Raw genomic sequence first — 15619 nt, forward strand, 5'->3', positions numbered from 1 at the left:
TCTAGTTCTGAACTATTGGAATGAAGCAACTGAATGATAGAATTTTGCTTATCTGAATTATTTGAAGGCATTCAAGTAGGCTGAAACCTAATGGAATAGTTTAATGAAAATGTAAATAGGCTTGGTGCTGTGTCTTCCATGTTTCTGCATCATCCATTAGTCTTTTTTGGGAGGGCTTGAATAACCTGAATAACACTGGAGAATGCAGAGGATATGACCAATTATGTAATTCTTTGGTGTGCAGAGTCCTGCTCAATGTGCACACCCTTTGGGGGTGTGGACATGTGCACAAAGCTCATTAGTTCTCCTTTAATTAAAGGGCACTGTGTCGTTAAAAACTATAGCCAGTGCTTTGATCTGAAATATTTCTTCATTAATATCTGTTTTTATTTTCTCTGTTTGTTATCTGGAATGATGCATGGAATCAGGATTTCAGAGTTTGAGAGTTCACCCGGTGCTTGGGTTTTTTGCCATCTGTGTTACTGCAGCAGAAGTTAATGAATGAGGTGTTGCATTCCCTTATTGTGTCCTCTGGAATTCATACCTGGGCACTTTCTTGGAAGCATCTCCTTCCTTTGGAATGCCACACAAAATGAGTGGAGTGCAGCAAACATCCTCTGGCCTTGATCTCTGGTTTGAGTTGAAAGGGACCTTAAAACTCATCCCGTTCCACCCCTGCCATGGGCAGGGACCCCTTCCACTATCCCAGGTTGCTCCAAGCCCAACCTGGCCTCAAACATTCCAGGGAAGAGGCAGCCACAGCTTCTCTGGGCAGTGTTGATATCCCAGAATCACAGCTTCATTTTATTCCAGCTTTTAGGTAATATTTATTTTTATTCTCTTGTTCTTGGTCTTGGTATTTCGTACAGAGCTGTTCCATCTGAGTTTTTGTACTGATTTACAGCTTGAACCAGGGCATTCAAATTCTCCATGGAAACCAATCTGAAAGTATTACAACCTGTCTGAAAGATCAATGAATTGGCTCCCAAAAGGGAAGTTCTAATTCATAGTGATCTTTTGCAGAACTAATAGAAGGGGAAAATTTAATTTACTGGTAACTAGAAAATAGTCATTTTGCTAGCTACTTACACATACAGCCCTCAACATACACAGAACTATAAACATGGATTATATGTAGGAATATATGTCTTATTGGGCTGAATCTGAGGTGATTGCATTACTTAGAGATGGCAAAGTCACCTGAGGAATGTGGTGTTCATATCAACTGTGTGCCAGTAAAACCTTTAACACCAAACACTTTAGTGGGGTTTGTTTAGAACACCTTTTAAAAAGAAGTTATTATAGCCTCCTTTTCAAATCTGACTATTTTGTTGATAATCTTTTTAAAATTCCACTGACTTTATGCTCCAATTGGTTTTGTATAGATTTTTAAAGTGGGGAGAAGAAGAATATTTAATTAGAAGCTTTAGGAGGAACCATGTGAAGTCAGAGTCTCCTTTGCCTCATGTTTGAGGTTATCTTTGTGGCTGGAAAGGTCTGGGCTTGATCAGTGTCTGATTCAGGAGAGCATATGGCAAAAGGAATTTTCAGTCATTTGGGAAGAAGAAGTGGGAGTATTTTGAATGTTGTTTATTTGAAAGGTAATAAAGGGTTTGAAATACTTGATGTGCAAATTGAATTAATGGCAAATCACAGAAAGAGGTCAAAAGTCCCAAACTAATAATGTATAACTTGTAATTACCTACATTTTGATTCTGCTATTATAGAATTAAATTAATTCATTCTAGTGCTGTTAAGAACAGAATGTCAGATAAAGAAATATTAATATTCACACACAGGCCTCCTGTTTTTCAGAAATGCAAAATCATCATAACATTAGCAATGGAAATATCCAGAGTTCATTAAAAGAGGTGGATGAAGAGTTTTATTCCATGGGACACAAGGACATTGTCTCAGCCCCTGCACATTCAGGCTCCAAGTGCCTGCTTGCTCGCCGAGGGAGTGGAGCAAGAACAGATGCGCTTGATGGCTGTGAAGCCACAGAGGATATAGAAGAATTGAAACATAGAGTTAAGATTATGCAGTCTGAGCTTGAAAAGTACAAAAAGTTCCTGCTGCAGCTGCAGAGCTCTGACCAGCTCTTGTTCAGTGGTGTTTTCAATGGAGTTGTGAGTGAAACAGCCCTGCCTGTGGGAGGGTTTGTCACACAAGTGCAAGATACAGCTATGGAAGGAATCCAGACATCCTCTGGTGTCTGTCAGCTGGATTATGAGATCCACACCAAAAATAGGGATTCTGAGTCTTTGGAAGCACCTGATACATGGGCAGCACAGAACCTTGAGGAACTACTGTTGGCCAGTGAGGCAGAACTTGACAAAGAGCAAGTTCTGAATATGCATCTTGATGAAGTGTATCCTCTTCAGAATAGTCTGAGAGCAACATCACCATCCAAGTGAGTAAAACTGCTGCTGTTTGAGGTTCCCTTTTGTACACAGCAATACCAGATAGCATAGGAAGGTGATATGAAGATAATTTTATTCACAAGTGTTGTTACAGTAAAGGCTAAATTTTGCTAACATTAACATAAAGGAACTGAAACGTTTTGTTAAAAGACCCCCTTAGTATAAAACTGATAAATTCATGTGAAGGATGTGAGAGGAGATAAATATAAAAAATAATGAATGAAATTTTATAGCATAAGCTTATAAGCTGGAAAATCATTTATGGGAGGCTGAAAAGTATCAGTCTTGGATTTTGTATGAGATTTGGGGGAGCATTTTGGCTACATATGTACAAATAGCAAACATACGATGGGGGATCAAAAGAGTGAGCCTTTTTTTAACATCCACTCGCCTTTTCTCCTTTTTAAATATTGATACTGTCCTGGGGGGCCTGTGGAATATCAGAAATTGTAACAAAGAAAGGCATTCAGCCTTGTGCCTTTTTTCCAAATTGAGTAGAAATATTTGGAGACACTGAGCAACTGCCAGCATGGACTATTGTATATCTCTGAGTCTTACTGTTGTAAAATACAGTGGTGTTACAGACTCCATATAAATTTACATGCCTTGAAAATATACCTCATCCATTTTACAAAGGAAGATCTAACTGTAAATTAAGGAATGAGGCCCTGTGGAGCACCGTGAGGTTTTTATGGCCACTGTCTTGGACAACATCATGAGTCACAAGTGACAGACACCAAAATGAGTTACACATCTCTTCCTATACAAATGACAGTAAAAATGCTATAACAACCCACACCACCATAGATTTTGTTTGATTCCCTGCATCTTTTAACATCCTCTCTCCTTTTCTTCCCACTAATGGATGATTCTGGAGAAAGAACTCTACCTGTGGTACAGACAGTGGCAGTACAAAGGGGATGTCTGTATTTGCAAGTATAAATTCAATAAATAAATTCAATTGATCTGAGTTGAAATTTATATCCTGGCTTGTGGAGTACCGGAGTTTGGGCACCACAGTGGTTGTCATTGTCTCTTGCAGTACACATGCAGAGATGTGCAGAATTTTCAGACTGGGTGAAACCATCAGTTCAGAAAGTCCAATATTGTTTTAGCAGGAAATACATAAAGTTTCAGAGAAGGGACAGCTGTCTGCTTCCATGGGGAGTTAAGAAAACCACAAAACACCAAACTAAAAATAATCCCCAACCAGTCAGGAAAAATACATGTATTCTTGAAAATTCTTTACATGTATTCACTCTTATTTAGTTTAATTTGGCACCTCTGCTGCCATCCATGTTCTTTCCAAGCAGGCCATCAAGTCATCCCGTTAGTTTTGGCCCATTTTATAAATGATGCAGCTAAGTGAAGGAGAATAATCCCTATATACCAAACTACGCAGTCAGAGATAATACATCTCCCGTTGTGGCTGTTAAAAGCATTTTAAAAGCAAATTGAGCCACATAAAGTTATAGTTTAGGAATATAAGTCTAATTCCCTTTTAATTTGTATTTAAATGTCATTTATGGCCAGACAATTGCTCTACAGCTAATTTCATTTTCTCAGATACGATTCATTAGTTCATTCACAAGTTCGGGAACTGTCCTTCCAATGCCAACAAATCAAGGAGATCCGCTATGGCTGTGTCACCTACCATGAGCATCTCACCAGCCTGGTGAAGGCCTTTGAGGAGCTGCTCCAGGCCAGTGATGTTGATTACTATGTTGCTGAAGGCTTCCGTGAGCAACTGAACCAAAGTGTGCTGTTGTTTGAGAAACTGGAAATGAAATTCCTCTATGGTGAGCAGCAGTATTTTGTGCTTGTTGTCAGATAGATTAATGCCTTTGAAATGGGAAGGATTTTATGTACTTGGTGAAAGGGAAACCTTCCTTGCTGTTGGTTACTTTAAGATGGTTTATTGGGAGGAGTGTCATGGAAGGTAAAATTATTATGATTCAACAAGAATCGCAAAGAATCACAGAATTGGAAGGGACCTCTGGAGATCATCCAGTCCAAGCCCCTACCAAGGCAGGGTCACCTGGAGCAGGTGCCACAGGAACGTGTCCATGTGGGTTTGGAATGTCTCCCGAGAGGGAGATTCCACACCATCCCTAGGCACCTGTTCCACCCTCAACGTAAAGAAGTTTTTCCTCATGTTGAGGTGGAACTTCTTGTGTTTTAGTTTATGGCCATTACTCCTTGACTTTTGTAGCTGTTCTCTTTATTGATGCATGCTATTTGGGGTCATCTCAACACAAGCATATTTTAATTGTCCAAAATACAGTAGTTATATAAAAGTTTTGTTACAAGTGGCTTCAGGGTTTCCTGTTTCAGGGAACGGCCCAGCTGACTGTTGAAGACACCTGGGGACTTGAGTTAGTGCTGGGCCTGGCAGTGCTGGGGTAACAGTTGGACTCAATGATCTAAGATGTCTTTTCCAACTTAAATTACTCAATGATTTTCCTAATGGACCTGCATTGGGCTGCCTGCTAGTCTGGCTGGTGGAGAAATGTACACTGCCTTTTGTAAGAGAGGTAAAATACAACCATGTTTTGGAAAATGAGCATCACAATTGACATTTGTCACTTGAAGGAAGAGTATTACCTGCATATTGCTTTCTATAGTTTAAAGAAAGTTAGCAGGAAAGTGATAGAAAAGGGATGCTGTTGCAAGTAACAGCAAGAAAGACCTTTTCCTGGCATCACAAGTGTTGCTCTTGCTGACCCAAACAACCAGCAATCCTTCACAGATGTCAGCTGTAGGGGTGACATCTCCAGCAAAATACTTGAGGTGCCTGAGATAGGAACCTGACCCTCACATCCTCCTGGAATTGGCTCTGGGAGCTACCTTAGTTCAGCCCCATTTGGGGCCCAGTCATAGCTTGATCTGTGTTCTGCCTTTCATTACAGATCGTGGCAGGATGTTGCAGTTTTGATTGCTCATATAAAGCAGCTGTATATGAGAAAAAGGTATTACAGCCTCGTGTCATAGCAGGGTAGTAAAAGACTGAGTGTGTTCAACAATTTCGGTGGCTAGAGAGATTCCTTGAATTGCAAATGGGAAGACTGTAGTGAATAAACATTAAATGCCTTTAAACCAACAGATGGTATCCTGTATACTATGAAAAGTCACTGACAACTGAGACAATTCAATATATCTAACACAATGGTATTGCATTGAATCACACATTAAAGTAAAATGATGTTTGTAGGGTTGTAAAGAATATCCAGTCTACTAAGAATTGACTGTAAAGAAGCATGAACAGCTGTCTCTCTACATTTCCATCCTGACCTTCAGTTCATTCCCCTGAAATTTCAGCTGTGCAACTCTTCCCTGCCACTTTTGCTTAATTGCACAAAAATTTTAAAATCTGGGGAGCGAAGGTGACACCACAAACCTCTTGTTTTCTTATTCAAATTAGTGTCTGAGTCCAGATCTCTTGCACTGAATTGTGCCTGTGCTCACACGCAATTCCACAGAGAATGTTGCAGACAAAATCCTGTGTGTGCTCCTTCATTAAGGATAACTGGTTAACCTGACTCCAAAACAAGCACAAAAAATCCAAGTGCAATGGAATTGTTTTTATATAAATGTTATTGGAGAAGTAACATCATGTGCCTGTAATCCTTTTGCCATATAGCGCAATTATTTCAAATTGGTATGCTAATTAAAACACCAAGGCTGTAAAATCTGGCACCTGTGGTCCCTGATAATTTTTTTTGTGAGTTCCAGAGCAAGCTATTGCTTTGTTGCTGGGCTATAAATAGTTTTGCCATGTACAGCATTTGACACTAATACAAAGTGTGTTCGTATCTGTTGATTTCTCTAATTTCTCATTAATTTAGCACTCTGTATTTAAATAGAGTAAGATGGAGGGGAAAAATTGTAATTCTCAGTACGTGTTTTTAATCAGCTGTTTCTGCTTTGCAGGAGAATCAATAGGTACAGAAGTCACTATACTTTATGAATTAGCTCAAAGGTAAGAGTACAACTGAATGTGTAGCAAAAATATGATTGTTTCATAAGTTGATAAGGATACTCCATGTTTTGTAGCATGTTTCGCTATTTGGCAGGGCTTTGCTTATTAATACCCATTTTGTTAATAAAATACTGTATTAGTTTGAAAACAAACCAGTGGGAGGCACCAAGTCAGAATAACAATTTAAGAGGGAAATTAAAAAAATTAAAAGCAGAAACCACTGATTTAAACTGACAGAGTCAGGATACAGCCTGACACCCTGTAGGTCAGGGTGGTGGTAGCAGTCCGATAAAAGGGTGGCTGCAGTCCTCCTGAAGTGCTGATGTGGTTCCGTTGAAGCAGTGATCCTGTAGAAAGGGGCTGCTCTTCCTCAGAAGGTCCAGTGGTGGCTGTGTAGCTCCTGTCCTCTGGGAATCCAGTGGAAAGGGTGTCTGTGGTGTTGGGAATCTCAGATTATATCCAGGATGGGATGCTTGGTTCCTCCCTCTGGGTGGAGCATCTCACAATGGGATGATGAGTGATGAGGCCAGGCGTTGATGGGCTCAGTAACAGAAGATGGTCCGGAGGGAGTTATCTGTGAGTCATGGGCAAAGCATTGATGGGCCATTAACAGCGGGGATGAGGCAAGGAAACACTGCCCCACCTGATTTCAACAGCTCATGAGGATGGGAATAGAATACACTGCAACCCAGGACAAATACCCATTGAAAACAGACTGAGGCTTTTTTCCCCACTTCTCACCAAGCAGGTGAGATACTGAAGGAGAAACATTGTGCTACCAGGATTGTTCCTTTCATGAACAAACAAAACATGTCCATAACCCACTGTGGTGCATGCTCAGACATTATCCTGGTGCAGCTGCCAGGGTGTACAGTCCCACCCCGTGTGTCCCCATGGCCTTTTGGGCTGGCTCAGGGTTACTGAAGTGCAGCACTGCTGAAGTTTATTCTCAGAGCACCCTGAAGCTGAAGGTGAAGATAGCAGGTGCTGTTGTGCTGCATATGTTGGTTTTATGCCAGTTTGGGATTCTTCTGTGCTACAGAAATCCTCAGTACCTTGAATCCCGTCCAAGACAGCTTGAGGTCCCCTGAACACAAAGGTGACTGCCTGGTGCTAGAAAATACAAAGTAGGCTGGAGGGCCACTGATTACTCCTGCTGACTTCAGTGAGCTCTGAATTTCAGTCTTGATGCAACCTCTGATGTGTAGTAGTTTCTCATGCCCTGTCACATAAATTTACCTGTAAATTGGTGTAAATTTGCCACCCTCTGTTCACACTTTCCAAAGTCATAAAATAACTTTTAAACCATTTTGTTTGGCACAAAAGGGATAATGAGAAGAATGCCACCATGTACCAGCGTCTTCAGGGTGAATCACCTGTGCCGTCTGTTGTTCATAGCTCGTCTGACTTTGATTTGTCAGAGAAGTCTCCTCTTGGCTCACCTGAGCACAGGCATGACCTGGAAGGCCAGCACAGCACACTGCCACTTCTGCCAAGCAAGTTTCCTCCAGGTAATATTTTTCCCACTGAAGAATTTGGATATTGGGATAAGCTGTAAATAACACACAAGGGAGCTAATTAAGAAATAATGAAGAATGTTTGTCTGCCTCAGCTTTCCAGTTCCTCACATAATCATTGCAATTTCAGTGATAAGGCACACAGAGATGGCAACCATCTGAACTACCCTGTTTGAGGCAATATAAAGTGTGTTAGTTTGTGTCCTTGTTGTTTTAGGCTACCAGCTTTTGCAGTGCTCCAGACACTCTTTAAATAGACAACTTATAAGGTGAAAATAGACAATTGTCAAGAGATTATTATGTGGAAAAGGAAAGATTTTCCAATTTTATAGAAGCCAGTGTTGTGTTTCCTTGAGAATTGTTAAGTGCTGCATAATTAATAAGTGGTGTCGTGTTTGACCTGGATAGTTCCACTAAAAACAAGTGATGCTTGCAGTACTTTATCGGGAGCAATGAAAATTTAATAGCTGAGCTGGCACATCCTGTTCAGGGAGAAATACTGCAGAGTAAACCAGGAGTGTGTGACATGGATAAACTGACACATCACACAGTGACAGGTAGAACAGATCGGCTCCTGAGGAAGGATGAAACTTGCAGCCAATGAAAGAAAAACGGTAGAATGGCAAAGCAAGAAGGAAAAGGTATAATATTGAAACTTGCTACAACAGGTTTATTTATTGTGGAGTGTGTTGTGTAAGTCAAAGTCAAATTTCTCTGGAGTTACTGTGGGAGCTTCCTATTGTTGTAAGGAAAAATGCTTGCTGGTGGTTTGTCGAGCCGGAATGTGGAGCTGCACTGCAGAACTTTGGATTCTTTCCTCAGTACAGGGAATGTTTAAGTAGATAAAATTGTTATCTATTCCACTTTTGTAGGAAGAAGAAATTTGAAGAGACTTAAAACTCAGGACCATTGTTTAAGTTAGAATGTAGAGTAGGAGTTGTCACTGAATGCATGGTTTGAGTACTGTACAGGAAGAGAGTGTTGTGGAGTCAGGTATTTAATAGCTGCCATTTTTAACAGCTCTGTGTCATCTTTTAGGATTAACACTCATTAGATTTGACAAGAGGACATAGTGTAAAAGAACACAATCATCTGGTCTAAATAAGAAGTGGTCTCTTGCTTTATTTAGAGTTATTAATGGAGCATCTGCAAGAAATTAGAATCCTGAGACAGCGTTTAGAATACTCAATAAAAACTAATGAGAGACTGAGGAAGCAGCTTGAGAGACAAGTTACAGACAAGGAACTAGATCAAGGTAAGAATTCATTTAATGAGAAACTGGATCCATCTTTCCTGCTGAGAGCCCGAGGGATCACATGCCACTGGAAAGGTTTTGTTTGCTTTTTTGAATAACCTCACCTCTTCCAGTTGGGAAATGATGTGCCTTTCTCTGAGTCCTGCTCCATCTTGAACTCTGTCAGAGACACAGCTTTCCCACACTGCTGTGGAGTGGCATAAAGGCAGAGTCCATTGCTGGAATTGTACCCAGTGCTGAGCACAAATCTTTCATGGGATACATGTGCAGCACAGAGCCTCAAATCTGCACTTGCACAGATTGCTCAGAGAACAGGACTGTCAGGTAGTTTTATGACATTTGATGATCCCGTGGTTGAATTTCTTACAGAGAATTGAAAGACCCTTCTAGTTCTGTTACCAGTAAACAGTCTGCTTTTTTTTCCATTTTTTTTTCTAGTGCCTTTGGGCTATCATTATTATTGGAATGTTCCTTTATTTTAGGATGTCACCCTCTTTGAATTGTCTGCCATGTCCAACCAGGGTCAGTTGCTGGGGGGGAAGCCCATTTTATCAATATGATTGCAGTGGGGCCCAGTATGAATGAAGAAGGAGGTGCTTTGCTCTAAATTATGCTGCTGCTGATCCAAAGTAGGAATTGTGTGGAATTAGCTTTCCTGCACCTGCTCTGTGTATCCTTAGGGTGGTCAGTACAGCACTGCTAACAGGACTGCTGGAGATGCCTTTTCTGGAATTCTGTGACTACTTTAAAGCCAGCTTGTGTTCACACACAGGGACAAAATATCTGTGAGACAGAGCTGAGGCCATGGTGTCCAGCCTGCCATTGATTTCTGGGATAAATGTGTCCCACACAAAATGCCATGGTGAGTTTTTAACGAGAAATACACAGCAACAACTGACGGAAAATTTAGCATAGAGTTGGTTTTTATTCCAAACTCTAATATAAAGTAGTGGATGAAAACCACTAAAAATAGTTATGCAGGTTTGGAGTCACTGCTCTCTGTTGCTGGTGTTCAGCATGTCTGAAAGCCAAGTTCTGAGGCAGATTTAAAACTTTTCAGAAGTAGGCAACTTTCACTAAAGATGCTTTTGGAGCACCTTTCGAAGCACCCCATCCCTGTATTTTCCTACACTTTGCTTCACTCTCCTTCCCACCTTTTCCCCCATAGGACAATTGATTAATATACAATATTACTCATTCTGGAAGCAAGTAATAAATACAGACATACTTTCCTTTTCCTCAATTTTACTGGTATTGACATTAGATTCATTATGTTTTACGTCATCCCCATGATCCATTTCTGTTGTTGTTTAAATGGAGGCAACCTGCACATGGCAGTTTGCTTTCAGGGATAATTTACAGTGATGGAAAGGTGGATAAAAAGCATCCATTTCATTCATGAAGTATTTACACTGCTGGAAAGGCATTCTGTGTTCATGAAATAACCACACTGAAACACTTCCAACTCCTTTACAGCTTCATAAAGATTCTGGCAAGGGCATCCATTAATGCAGTGAAAGTAAATTTTCTTTATAAACTGTCTTATGCTTTCCATCTGTCTTCTTGTTGCCTTAGCACGTCTACCAATGCGTGCAGGAGAAATTTGGAAAAGTAAAGGAAAAAAGCAACTGCTGTTAGAACAGCTCCTTTTTGTTACTGTGTTCTTTCAGTTCTTGTTTCTCTCTGTATCAAAGATCTCTTTCATGCTATCAGATATGCACATGCTCTCTTGCTAGTGATGCTCCTTTTTGCTGATAGATGACCTTTCTTTGACTTACAGTGTAAAAAGAAATTCCTAAGTGAAGCTGAGAGGATTCACAAGGGCACATTGGAATGGCCTTAAGCTGAAGGAGGGCAGGTTAAGATTGGATATCAGGAAGAAATTGTTCCCTATGAGGGTGGTAAGGCTCTGGCAAAGGGTGCCCAGAGAAGCTGTGGCTGCCCCTGGATCCCTGGAAGTGTCCAAGGACAGGTTGGATGGGGCTTGGAGCAACCTGGGATAGTGGAAAGTGTCCCTGCCCATGGCAGGAGATTGGAACTAATTGAACCTTTAAGGTCCCTTCCAACCCAAACCATTCTGTGACTTGAATTCAACATTTTTGCTTTTAACTGGATGTCCTTAGTTTGTTTTCCTTTAAAACACAAGGCCACATTGTAACATACTTAATTGTTGATGGCAGCCTGCTAAATTCATGATACTGAATTGTTTGTTCAACAAAAGTTATTGCATAGATTTATTCTTGTCTGATAAATATTGTATGGATGTATATACACACATCTGCCTACTGTTTGTGCCTTGTTATTTTTAATATTTAGATTCTTTAAGTATTTAAATGCCTCTGGGCTTCCAGTATCCTATGAATGACTCAATGCTGGTAATGACTACATCACTCCTGTAGAGCTGAGGCTTGCAGTGCAAGTAGAACTAAAATAATTGCTTCAATCATTTCAAATGTTAGGCTTCAAAATAAAATCAAAGGTTTAATTTTGAGTGTCCTAGGTTTCAAATGTTATTAACAGCAGTTAACATTAAAAGGGGGTTTGTTTGCTCTTTTTAACCCACAAGTAGCTGTTGTTTCTACTCAGACTTCTCTTGAGCTTTTGAGTGCTTTTATTTTGCTTTGCCTGGGAGTGAATATTTCCTTCCTCATTGCTGTGATTTTCAATAGTGCCTTTCTTTCAGTCAGTGTTTCCTTTGAAACCTTCAAGGTATGTTTCCTTAGCATGCACTTTTTCAGAACAAAACAGAATGAAAACTCAAGTGTATTGCAGCTGTGGGCCTTGATGCTCCACTTCCCTCTGGTTCGATAGACCTTTGCCTCTATGGAGAGAGTAATTGATGTCAGCAGGGCTCTGCACAGAAGTAGTAGTCTCAATAGTGGGTCAAATTGTGGGATTGTGGCCCTATTACCACTGGCTCTGCATTATCCCTTATTATGTATGATAACTAATAGTTATATTCTAAAGCCTTTCAGTAGAACTGCGATAGCATAACTTTTCAAATAGGATAAAGTTGGGTGATGGGCAATAAATTAAATTAGAATCAAGATGAGACCATCAAGCCTTGCCACTTCAACTTGGATTGCTTTGTTACAGTCTGAAAGGAGAGAGCCTTTTGAGTTCACATAGCTGCCTCAACTCTTTAACATATAGATAGTAAAATGCCATTAGTGCCAGGCTTCAAGAGCCTTTGAGTCTTTCAGCAGTGACAAGAGGTTTGTATCATGGCACAGTACATCCCAGTTAGGTAGTGTTAGTAAAAGCTTCAATTGGGATTACAATAAAATGAGATTACTCAGAGGAAGTGCAGCACATCAAATTGAATTGAACTGCCAGAGCTGAAAGGCATCCTCCTCATACATTCAGCTAATTTTTTTTGCCAGCTGGTTATTTCTCTATTAACCAAATAGTTGACACTCATGTACTTATCTCAGGCTTTAAGTGTGGGAGATACTGGGATAACCAATCAGCTGAAAAATACTTTTAATTCTGGTTGGTCCTGAAGTGTTTTACTGACTATGAGAAGGTTACAAAGGGCAATAACAATTACTTGACTTGCATTTCAGAGGCAGCACCTTGAGCGTGGGATGTGGCACTTTCCAGGCTGTGCTGCACCAGTGCACATCACTGGGGGATGACTAGCACGAATACAGTGCATTGAGGATTGCCTGGGCTGGCATTTAGCTTGCTGGATACAGGATTTAATACTTAGATTCACTTGACTAGTGCAGTAAGATCCTCAGAGCAGGATTCATCACCCTTATGTTTGTCAGAGTCAGACATTTAATTCGTGCCAGTTACCCAGAGCTTCTCGTGGAGGTACTGGAGGGAAATTCAGCTCTTAGAGGACAGAGGATCTCATCCTCAGAGATGTGAGGACAGGAGACATGGGGTGAGTTGAGCTTTGGAGGAGCCTGTTCCTCCCCATGGCTGCTGATGGTTGATCAAGACTGGCTCAGTTACCTCAATTTTAGAAATGCAGATTTAAGAGGGATAAATTTTCATCCCTGTGATCATAAATGGGTTCGGAGTTTGTAATCTGAGGCCAAGACAGTGACTCTAGCCTTATGCTCTTGCCTGTGTGGTAACAGATCTATCACCAGACTATTTACAAGCCTCCCTGCATTAACCCCTGTGGATTAGCTGGTAGAATCTCATTGTTTTCTCACTAAATACAATGGAGTATGAGCAGTGCAAGACTAAAATACATGGTAAACCCTCTGTAGTGGTTTGGTTCAAAATACTCGTTACTGTTTACCTTCTGTGAGATAAGAACTAGGAGGAATGCAAAGCAGTCACCAAACTTGAAAGAATATAAAGAAGTTTATTAACAGACCTAAAAAAAGAAAAAAAAAAAAAATCATACCACACCTTCAGAGCTCTCCTCCTCCCCCCACCTTTCTCCCTTCTCCCACTGACAATGTAAAAAGACAACCCTTGAGATGTTCAGTCTGTTTACCACTTCCATAATAACCTTGTTCAGTCCATTTAGGAAGAGGAGTCTCTCTTGCCCATGCTATGGAGAAATTATCACGAGCCAGCTGCCCAGGTTGGTTCTCTGCTCGCATGTGAGTCCTTTCCCCCGACTTGCAGCTTTTCCCACAACTGCTTTCAAGGGTCCACTCTTGAATTACTGGGGTACAATTTTAAGGTTGAGCCGTTCAGAAACAAAAGTTCTCTTCACCCATCTCTGGGAGCGTTTCATCTCTAAGAACAGAGGCCCTTCTCCTTCCCTGGGAGCAAAGGGTCCTCCTCATCTTCATCTCTAGGACTATCTCTGGGAGCATCTCTAGGAACTGAGGTCTTCTCCTTTTCCATTTGGAGCAAAAGTCCTCATCGCTTCCATCTCTCCCTGTTCAAACTTCTCATGAAATTACAGCTGTGTCAGCATCTGCCTATCTCAGCACAGGTGCTTTTGCTCACAAGCATGAGTTGAAAACTCCACCCCCCATATCTTCATGAAATTACAATGGGTACTCTGATACATCATAGCCTTACAACAGAATTTCAGCTTTAAGCATCTCCTCTTTCTCTTCCCTCAGGTTTTCAGCTCTCCATAGCACTAAAAGGGTTAATCTCACCCAGGCCTTGCAGCTGGAATGTCGCTTATCGCTGTTGCTCACATGATCTTTGGCCAGACAGCAGGGCAGCTTCAGCTGAATCTTGGCCACACTGGAGAGGGGGAGCGCTGTCCCAGTGCCGGAAACGAGAGAGGGCTGTGGGGAGGGTTTGTCTATTCTTAAGTGTGGATCACAGAGGCAGTCACAATTTAAGTGGCTTAGAGAATTGTCCATGTTCAAACTGGCCGCTGATAGGTTCTGTCAGGTCCCAGAGGAAGCTGTAAGCACCCCTTTGCGAGAACATCACTTCCGGGACTATGCTTGCTAACCCATGACACCCTCCTACAATTTTCTTCTCAAATCATAGCAATGTCACAAAATACTCCTGCGTTTTGTCCTGTTGGGATTTTAGCTGATAGGTAAAGACTGCCAGGGATAATTCTGCAATTTTAGTAATTGCCCAGCAATGAGAGGCACTTGTGCTGCACAGGGCTTTGGATTACTTGGCATTAACCTGAGCTGTCTTTTAGCCTGTACTGATAACCTTCAAAATATATAGGGGAGAAATAGCTTTTATAACATGTTTTTCTGCAATTTTTAAAATTGTTCTTGTCTGGAAAGTTTAATCTTTAATGACCTAGAGATGACTCATAAATCATCTTTCATGTGTATATTTATAGGTTCTGCAAACATTTTTATCCATGGCTCAGAGCAGCATAATTCCCTGACTTCTGAAATACATTTCCTGAGGAAGCAAAATCAAGTTCTGAATGCAATGCTAGCAAAAGGATCTAGAGGTAAAAACGTAAACTGTTCTTTACAGGAGTAGCCTGCAACTCATCCCAGATTGGAAAACAATAAAATATTCACAGTCCACTCGTTAAATTGACTTAGCCATTCTTCTCACCCCTGAAATTCCATGCTGAACCATGAGCATTCAAGCTGGGATTTGCAATAATGGAGTAGCAGCTGGTTTTTTCAGGTAGTGTCTGAAAAAGCTGATTTAGTTAAAAATCATAGCCTTAGTGGGTTGTGGGCATTGCAGATAGCTTGTGTTTTTTCTTGTTTCAGATAAGCAAAAGGAAAATGAAAAGTTAAGAGAATCTCTTTCTAAGAAGAATGCAATCATTGAGCATCTTCATGAGGACCATGAATGCATCAAGAAAGAAAACGAAAAGTTGCAAAAACAAATTTGCCAAAAGGAAGATGAAATCAGATACCTGACATGTCAAATTTACAGCAGTCGCAATGAACTAAACAGGTACTGTCCACATTTAAACAGTCATTTAGAGAAGAAGTTGTCAGTGTGACAGGCACATGTGTAGCCATAGCCATTAACATTAATGAGGGGCATGGATATATTCAAAAGGCAAGGGAAGAATTAT

At 40.8% G+C, this 15619-nt stretch overlaps 1 protein-coding gene across 1 annotated transcript in view; it reads left to right on the forward strand.

Moving 5' to 3' along the window:
- The window catches only part of LOC103623298 (CDK5 regulatory subunit-associated protein 2), a 72270-nt gene that overhangs the window by 44480 nt on the left and 12171 nt on the right, over nt 1–15619 (forward strand). Inside the window, 7 exon segments of the mRNA XM_017745622.1 lie at nt 1816–2413; nt 3990–4222; nt 6354–6402; nt 7729–7913; nt 9049–9174; nt 14915–15031; nt 15306–15495. Of these exon segments, the coding sequence (XP_017601111.1) occupies nt 1816–2413; nt 3990–4222; nt 6354–6402; nt 7729–7913; nt 9049–9174; nt 14915–15031; nt 15306–15495 (1498 nt within the window).

This window comes from Corvus brachyrhynchos, unplaced genomic scaffold, assembly GCF_000691975.1.
Source record: "Corvus brachyrhynchos isolate BGI_N302 unplaced genomic scaffold, ASM69197v1 scaffold59, whole genome shotgun sequence".
NCBI classification, from domain to species: domain Eukaryota; kingdom Metazoa; phylum Chordata; class Aves; order Passeriformes; family Corvidae; genus Corvus; species Corvus brachyrhynchos.